This window comes from Microtus ochrogaster, chromosome 1, assembly GCF_000317375.1.
Source record: "Microtus ochrogaster isolate Prairie Vole_2 chromosome 1, MicOch1.0, whole genome shotgun sequence".
NCBI classification, from domain to species: Eukaryota; Metazoa; Chordata; class Mammalia; order Rodentia; family Cricetidae; genus Microtus; species Microtus ochrogaster.
Window position 1 is genome coordinate 12216270 of NC_022009.1, and position 9661 is coordinate 12225930.

At 41.2% G+C, this 9661-nt stretch overlaps 1 protein-coding gene across 3 annotated transcripts in view; it reads left to right on the plus strand.

Moving 5' to 3' along the window:
* Syt16 (synaptotagmin 16) overlaps positions 1-9661 on the plus strand; it is a 264439-nt gene that overhangs the window by 161840 nt on the left and 92938 nt on the right. For 2 of the 3 annotated variants that reach the window (XM_005343210.3, XM_026779434.1), the window contains exon 2: positions 4528-5358. The exons of the other annotated variant lie outside the window; for it this stretch is intronic. In XM_005343210.3, the coding sequence (XP_005343267.1) occupies positions 4836-5358 (523 nt within the window). In that variant the 5' untranslated portion in view covers positions 4528-4835. The remainder of the gene's footprint in view (positions 1-4527; positions 5359-9661) is intronic. 3 annotated transcript variants of the gene reach the window in all.

The following is a 9661-nucleotide window of genomic DNA, read 5'->3' on the forward strand; positions in this document are numbered from 1 at the left end:
GAGAGAGAGAGAGAGAGAGAGAGAGAGAGAGAGAGAGAGAGAGAGAAGGCAGAGCCATAGAGACTCCATGTAGCTGCTAAAGAAGGATGCCAGAATGTTTATGGTAGGTCACAGCCTCATGGCTATTCACAGAATAATAGAAATGGGTTAATTTAAGATATAAGTGTTAGTTAATAAGAAGCCTGAGATAATGGGCTTGTTGATATAGGAAGTCCCAGCCCAGTGGGAGCAGGCCATTGACTGGGAAGATAGTCCTGACCTGTCTAAGGGAGCTAGCTAAGCCTGAGCATGAGTGAGTGAGCTGGAGCAGGTCAGCGTGAGGGAGCCAGCAAACAAACCTGTGGTTTCTGCTTCTCATTCCCACCTGAGCTGTTGGTATGACTTCCTTCTATGTGTATTATGACCTGGGATCTTACAGTTTAAGTCAAACCAACCCTTTTCTGCCAAACTTGCTTTTATTTACAGTGTTTTATCACAGTAGCATAATAAAGCTAGCTCACCCCACCCCCCGCCCGTCTCTTTTTCTCTTTTCCACATATTCATCTGACCAGGAGTCATGTCATCTTCTCACCAGATATAAGAAAGTACTCCAAAGAACTAGAACCATAAATACACATTTGCATCGCCCTTGGTGTGCCCGCTCAATCAAGTTGATATTTACTTAAAAACATCTCCATGACTGCTTTGTCTGAACTGATATCCTTTGGGTTTATGTTTATGAGTGGTACCCAGTATTACCAACTCGGTAGTTTACAGACACAGGTGCTGTTCCTTTTCAGCATTCTCGAATACAACAACTAGACATTTCCCCCCATAGTTAGATGGAGATTTGGTCTCTTTTGCATTGTTTTTGAGATAGCATGACAGTTAACTATCATATTATCAAATTAATAAAGATTTAGAACTCATTCCTGAAAAGGCAATTTTATTCTTGCTATGGGAACTCCTTCAGCCAATAGCCTTTAAGAAACCAGCCCACTTTGGGTATGGTCTCATGTACTATAAAGGCAGACAAAGAGCATGAGCAGGACTCTTGGCTGCTGGATTTGGTTCCAGTTCCTAGTGCACACAGAGGACTGTGGATTGTTACTCTTCCTGTGGGTTTACCCCCAAATAAACAAACCTTTGTTATACTCCACTCTGGGCTATTGCGGAACTCTTGTATGCCAACATATTCTTAATATATCCAGGCTCAGTCACTATGCTGTTTGGCATATTTGATATGTTCCTGAATTTTAGAGATGAAAGGAACTGATAGAGTAAGGGAATTCCATTTTACAGATGATGATAAACGATAGAATCAAGACCACCTGGTGTTAAGCATTTTCACTATAACCTTCATCCACACACTCATCCACCCATCCACCCAGTAGCCCACCATCGATTCACTCATCCCTACACACACACACACACACACACACACACACACACACACACACACACCTACCTCTCTATCAATCCACGCATCTACCCACCCATTCCATTCATCTATCCATCTCTACCCATCAATACATACACATAACCATCCATCCATATAACCAACATGTCAGAGCTCCTCCTGCCTTATGTGGATTCTGGAGCTGTAACCTATAAAAATACTTCTCAAACTTGTGGACTACCAACCCATCAGAAGAATATTGACAAATAAATGTAATTTTATAACATAAAGACATATTCTGAGTACTCTGAGGCCATGTCTTTAGTTGTAGATGAAGAATTAGCAGAGAAAGCCATAAGAGTTTCAATGGAAAAAGTGAGGCAGGCCAGGTATGAAGACATCTGGGATAAACAAATAAAAATCAGGAAAAATTGAGGCCACTTATGGAAATTCTCAGTGTATCAGCATGACTGACATATAAAACCTCACAGTGAGGGGCGGTAAGGAATGGCTGAGTTCTCATTCTGGCAATTTCTCCGGGGCCAGCCTATGCTCAGCTAGACATTCCATTGGGATGAAAAGTGGGGCTATATGAATTGTAAAGACAGGAAAAGATGGCTAAAGTCATTGATTTCTCAGAGAGGCCTTCCAGGTCTCTATTGCCTGGAGCGCTTTTGCTTAGGCAAAATACTTTCTGGGTCAAAAGTAAAAGAAATGAAGTCATCCAAGCAGCAGCAAAGGCAACCCAAAATGGTGGGTTGTGGAAGTGGGTGACAAGAGCAAATGCTGACAAGATAATGTACTAAATAGGAAATTTGTAGACTCACACCCCGGAAGATTCCCATGGCAGCTCTGTGTAGGTTTAATTCATAAATGCAACAACATGATTGAGTCAGTAACTTCCACTGAGCACTGTTCCAGGCATGATTCTAATGAGATCTCTGACTGTACTTGCTGATTTGCTTCCCCTGTGTTCAGGACAATTCTAGGCACTGAGAACAAAATAGACGGCCTCCACTCTCCCTGGGGCCTCCATTGCAGAGGTAGAGACGCAGTAAATCCAAATGAAAGGCTGTGGGGAACACAGGGTTCCATGGGAGCTGGGAAAACCAAGAGATTGACACAAACCAGGTGAGTGATAGGAGAGAATGGGAACTTGGACAAGACACTAGCTGGAGAGCAAAAGCTAATGGCAGATTGACTGGAAGGAAGAGAGGGGAGTATGTTAAAGAGAGTCACAGTCACATGGTCCTGTGACCCAAGAGCTGAATCCCTGCAGCAAAGTGACATACTGGGTTTGAAATAACTGAATTTAAGATTTTAGTGCGGCACATTAATGCGTATCTGTTTCCTTACATCAGATTTTATTTTCCTAAAATATCAACCTTTAATAGGGGTTGGGTCCTCCAAGGAAGATAACAAATACAGGGATCTTGGCCAGGCTTATTCCTGCAGCCAACCTAGACTTTTGTGTGCTTTCTTAGTTTACTAGATGACTCTGAACTACCAAAGTTCGCACTACTGACTTGGATTTATGACAAGAGTAAGAAAAGAAGGAGCAAGTGAAGGGCTAGAGATGTTTATTTTGAGTTTATAAAAGTTTAAAATTAAAGTAGGGTTTAAAATGAAAATAATTCAGTTGGTAGCATGCTTCCTAGAACGCAGAAACCTCGACTTTGGTCCCAGCACCATATAAACAAAGTACAGTTTTACATGCCTGTAATCTTAGAACTCAGGATATAAAGACAATAGTCTCATAGGTTCAAGGTCATCCTTGGCTATATAGCAAGTTGAAGATCAGCCCAGTATACATGAAACTCTCTCAGACTAACCAACCACTCAAATGTACCAACTAATCAAACCAAAGAAACCAAAGCCAGCCAAAGAAACAAAAATATGGATGGGTTAGCCTTCCCAGCAGGTGAGTATAAAGGGGAATGAGGAGAAGGCATGGGACAAAGAGTGGTTGCAAATAAGCCATTAGAGGAAGACAAGAGCTGCAAAGTTAACCTTGAATTATTCAGTTTTAGAGGAGAATGGAGAGACCCCAGTTTCTATTTAACTGAAATGCAGGTTCCCTGAGGACAGTGGTCTCGGGGTTACCTTATACCTGGCATTATGCCCAGTCCTTAATAGGTACTTAGTCAGTATTTGTTACTTGTTTACTGAGTGAATCGGTGGATCTGAGCCACTAACAAAATATTTTCAAGAGAATATAAGCAGTTGTGCTAAAGGCTGAGATCAAGAGGGTTGAAACTTCAGGAGTGGAGTGATTCTGAGGGAAGATATTGCTATCAAAGAAACATTTACCCTACACCGTGATTGCAGAGCCATACCCACATCCATATATAGGCATAAAACTACCTAGGTGTGTGTTTTCATGTGAGTATAAAAGCATAGGTATATGCTATTTGGTCCTCACAGTGTCCTGTTCTATGAATGTCCATGCGTTACCTCTTTCAGCTTATGAATCTTATGAAGTATGTTTCAGAGGCCCACAGTCGCAGAGGGCTAACTTTGGAGATGGGGACACAAGTCAATGGCACAGGATATCAACTATCTATCTACAGGAAGCTGGATGATCCATTTGCCATGCACATATTTTCAGTGATTTCTCCCCAAGACTAGGCATCATTTCTAGAGATTGCATAAAACTGTAAAACTCTATTTTAAGATTTGTTGGAAGCTTTTACATTGCAGACACACATTTCCTTTGAGAGGATAAACCTTTGTGTCACAAAACAGAGATGCCTGTTCCTTAGCTCTCTGTGCTCTGCATGTTTGTTCACGGAACCTCCAGCATTTCTTGCATTTTGAAGAGTCATGCATAACTGGCTGTTCCTATGGATTCCTTTACCCTGTCCATAGTGTTAAGCTGATCTATGGGGATCAGGCTTCTCTCGGCCCGTGTAACTAGAATCCATTACTGCTAATGGAGGTTGTATGTGAGCCTGAGGAGGCATACAGGCATGGGGAGAACCCACAGTTTAGATTTTCATGGTCATTTTTATTTAGCCACCACAAGAGTTCAATATAAAGTTTCTTTGTTCCCCTCCCTCCAATGCTAACTGACATTGGCTATAGGTATCTGGTGAAGGGTCTGTAGTTGTGACTTTAACGGGTGCAAGCATGTCTTTCCTCTGTTTCAGCCAAGAATTGTTGAGAGTGAAATGTTCCCAGCCATTAAGAGACTACCCTATCAAACACAGTTGCTCTGTCCCCTGCAAAGACCTACTCCATAGACCTTGGCGCAGGAACTGGCACGCTGCCTTGTTTTAGTTACAGCCAGCAGTGCTCACGTACTGCGCATATTTTCTTTATGTGTGTATTAATAAGGTTTTGCGTGTTCTAAAAGAGAGACCTCAAATTTCTCATCATGCTTGTTCTGTATTTCACGTGAGCCCCGAGTTCTGGAGGAACCGAAAGAGTGGACTCCGTACACGTGAGGTAGTTGGCCATGGTGTTGGCCATGGCATCTCAGGATGCCCAGAACCTCTTTCAGCCTTTGTCTTCCTGGCTCTCCCGGGTTTATGAAGCTCTCCAGCAAGCAGGCGATGCACTGTCGGCGTCGCTGGTTCTTCTAAGCAAACAGGATTCGGCGTTGAGTGACAAGCCAGACCAGGACTTGGAGGATACTAAGTTTCAAGAAACCTACTTTGAAGATGGAGAGCAGGGCAGTGATAGGAATTCAGAGGAGGCAAACTCCCTGTTTCTTGAAGAGGACCATTTCTCACGCTCTAATAGTGACGTTCAGGACTCTGGCAGTACGGCAAGTCCCAGACTTGATCAGCAAGCCAAAGACTCATGCTCTACCACACACCAGTGGCCCGATCCGATCCCAGCTGGCCTGAAGTCCCTGCACACGCTTTCTTCTATTGCAGAGGAAGAACGTGACTTTGAGAGGCAGAGATGTGGCCTCCAGCTTGGCTTTGACACCCAGCTCCCTGGCTCTTTAGGAAAAGTCGATGGAGAAAGGCAAGGTAAGCTATTCAGTACCATTGTCTCCGTGCTCTTGACACCTTGTATAGTTTCATTTTGATTTGCATTTTAAGTATCACATTGATTTTACTTTTTCTCTGCTGCTTACACATTCTCTCATCCTGGCTTCTGATTGAGAGATACAATCCACAGGAATATTTTTGTTCTATGGAACTTTACAAGATCCATGTTTGGGCTCCATATTTCAAAATAATAGTTGTGAGCAAGTGAAAAGCTTAAAATGAATCCGAGGGTTCTGCTGGAGAAGTCCCCGTGCACATGCCATGGTTTTTTAAATATCTTTTAAAATGTTCTTTTTCCCCCTTCCCTCTAGGTTAGGAATTTCTAGATGTTACTATATTATTCAGTGTGAAATCCTGTGCAAACAGCCATGCTTGTTGCAGGATTTGTATTTGATAACACTCCAAGAATACTTCTCTCAGCGGCTCACTGGGACATGATGCGAGATGACAGTAGATGGGAGAGCTTTGACATCGGTTGGCTTCATTTGCTTTTAGCCTGGAATAATAAGGATGCAGTTAATAAAAGTTGCCTATGACACTTTATGCTCTCAGAACTGAGCAGAGTGGGACTTTAAAAGCACCATGGATATGATATAAATGTAATTTACTCTGGGAAAGCTAGAGGCGTGTGTGATAGCATAGATTTTCCACAGTTCTAACCCATAGAGAGGTCATCCTACCTGGTTAATAGACAGAGGCAAATGGTAGGCTGAGGTGAGGGGGTGGGACATGTGTGTATGTGTGCATACACAGTCCACACATATTAGTAGATTATTTATACCCAGACAAAGTCATGACTTTCTTGTTGGAGGGAGCCAACGTTTCTGGGATACCATATTGTCTTTTTCATTTTCGATGATTCTTCCAAGTGCCATGGTATTCTGGGAGGATTTTACCAGACACAGGGGATCTTGGTGTTTAAGAAAACAAAAGTATCCTATGCCTTTTGCAGCACTTTCTTCTCTCTGTGTGTGAGCTTGAGAGAGAGAGAGAGAGAGAGAGAGAGAGAGAGAGAGAGAGAGAGAGAGAGAGAGAGTTATTATGTACATGTAGGCTTGTGCATGTGATGTTCAGATATCGAATGCCTTCCTCAATTGCTTTCCATCTTTTTTTTTGAAACGGTCTTTCATTGAAGCTGGAGCTTGTCTATTCAGCTAGACTAGCTTGTCATCAAGTCCCTTGAATCCTCCTGCCACTGCCTGCCCCAATACCAGGATTATAAATACACACTGTACCCAGCTTTTTGCATGGCTTCTGGGAATCCAGACTCAGGTCATTGTGCTTCAATAGCAAGCAGTTTATTGACTGAGCCCTGCCCCCACCCCCACAATGCTCTCTTGACTCTTATTTGTTGAACTGCAAAGTCAGACAGGCTAATATTCCTTCTCAAAGACTAAATATAAATGACTACAGTTCTGAGTTATTTAAAAAATTATTTGTGAAATATTTGGTTGAATTTTAGATTTGAGTTGAAGTTGTATTCTGATTTTAGAAAATTTTTGCCTAATTTTAATTGTATTTGAAATTAATGTGAATTTGTCTTAACAGATGCTCAACAGTGATTTTTTTGGTTAATTTTCATAACTGTGAAATCTGAATACCAACATTAATTAAACCCAACCTTCGAGTCAGATGATAAAGACCATGATGTGACTTCTCCATTGTACGCACGATGGCGAGCTCCATGTTAGCTGTGAGGTGCAGCTAATTAGAAGGCAAACTAATTCCTCTGAGGTGCAGCCACTCTCATTTTCTTTTTATACTTGCAGAATATAACCTATGTTCTACATTTGGGAAGAAGCAGAGTTTGGGTGGTCTGATCTTAGCATTTATATGTTCTTTATTCCCTATTACGATACAATTTACGTAAGATGAAATTCACCTTAGTCTTCTGTTTTGTTACTGTTCAGAGCATCTTGTCATCACGAGTAAGGCATAGTGCAATCTCACTACTGCAAAGGATCCCTGCACAGCTTTCTGTAGGCATCCTTTACCTCCAGATTGTGGCAAACATGACTTGATACTTTTTTTTTCTGGCTCTATTAACTCTTAGTGTTTTTAGAATGCCATCTAAATGAAAAGGTGGATTTTGTGCCCTCTCAAATCAGGCTCCTTTTATTTACTGTCACACGTGTGAGAGCTGCCCCTCTTCATGACCCTTTATGTTGTTGAATCCTGTGACATTGGATGCATGCAGTAGTTCATTAATTGGTTTCTCTGCTAAGGGATAGTTCACTTTTCACGAGTTTTATTTCTTTCTAAGAATTGAACTCTTCATTCTTTTTCTTGTCTGATTACATTGGACAATCTCTATTTTACCATGTTAACAAGAGTGGTGGGTGTGTACTTTCTTGTCTTCGTCCTTAACTTAGCATAAAGCTTTCAAGTCTACTTCAAGGCTAGACACAGGTTAAAGAAGTTCCTGGTTTTTTGTTTTTTGTTTTGTCAAAAGAGAATATTGAATTTGGTTAAACAGTCTTTGGCCAAACTAGAAAATCTTCATCAACCTTCTTTTTTTGCTGCATTGCAGTGAGTTGTATTGATTAACTTTGAGCTGTTGAATTAGTCTGATGTAGCTTGCAGAAGATCGTTCTGGTTGTGCTGTGTTATTGCTTTCATTCATTGATGAATTTGACTGGCTAGTGTTTTAAATGAGGACATTTTCATGTACTGTCATCAGGGATTCTGATGTGTGCTTACCTTTTGTGGTACTATGGATGAAACCCAGAGCCTTCAACATAATCGACAAGCATTCTTTTTATTTTCATTTTTATTATTTGATACTAAGGATGGTATTATTTCTGATTCAACTCTAAATAATTCAAATAGCTCTTTAAAAACCAAAAGGATGAACTGTCATCACAAGATTCTTGTAGGAATGATAGGAAAACTGAAAATTCAATCTCCACCCACTGGGTTTGCAGTTAAAATGAGAATCAGATGTAAACACAGATATGTGTGCAGGTATTAAAGACACAGGGTAACAACATACAGAGCTTAAATGTGCTTGGAGCTGTATGGCAGTACCAAAAAAATCTTAATTCTGCCTGCAGGGGTCTGAGAAGGTCACATATACTAGGAAATTCATGGTACAGGACACAGAGGCACGGCGAATGTTTTCGATGTATGGCTTGTCACCTACTGTGACAGCTTTGAATCAGTAACTCAAAATATCTTTTCTTTATTGAAAATAGAACTTTTCATACAATATACTCTGCTTATGGCTTCCTCTCCCCCATGCCTCCCAGTCCTTCCCCATATCCTTTACCAGCTGGATCCACACCCTTTCTGTCTCTCCTTAGAAAACAAATTAAGTATCCAAAGAATAATAATAAAAAGATGTGATAAATAAAAAAAATCAGAATTTGAAAAAACAAACAAGGAAACAAGTCCTAAAACTCACAATAAATGTATATTGATGCAGAGACACACACGTTTGCACTCTCAGGAATCCCCTAAAAATCCCAACCTGGAAGCTATGATATACATGCAAAAGACCTACAGTATAGAAAAAACAAAACAGAGCACAAAGTCTTGCCTTGATGTAACATTATGAGATAAAGAGCCTCAAAGATGCTGTTGATTTCATTTTGTTTTGGTCATCTATTGCTGGATATGGGACCTACCATTGAGAGCAGTTTGCTTCCCCAGTGAGACTCCCTAGGAGAAAACTAATTTTTCATTTACAACTAACTATCAATTGAAGAAAGCTTGTGCGTTAGGGATTGGGAGCACGTGTCCACTTCTTCTTTCATCTCTGGACCCCATCTGGTGCAGATCCATAGATGCCTTGTGCATGTTGATACAGTCTCTCCGAAGTTCATATGTTCACCAGTCCTTTGTTCTAGAAGGCCTTGATTCCTTGGTGTCCTCCATATTCTCTGGGTTTTACAATCTTTCTACCTCCTCTTTTTCAGAGTTCCATGAGAGAAGGGATTTGATGGAGGAATCCCTTTTAGGGCTGAGTGTTCCAAGGTCTGTTTTGACATAGTGTTTGATAGGAGGTTTCTGTACTTATTCCCATCTGCAGGAGGAAGGTTTTCTTATGATGGCTGAACAAAGAACTGATCTATGAGCAGAACAAAATGTCATTGGAGTCGTTTTACTGCTATGCTTCTTAAACAATACAGTAGTATTTAGCTTTCCCCTAGGTCACTTGCCTATTTAGTTGTAGAAATAGGAGCGGCGGACTGCGTCCCGGCACCCGGCCGCCCACATGGCTAGCTCTACCCGAAATAATTACACGGACACTGTGTTCATTTAATCACCGCTTGGCCCTTTA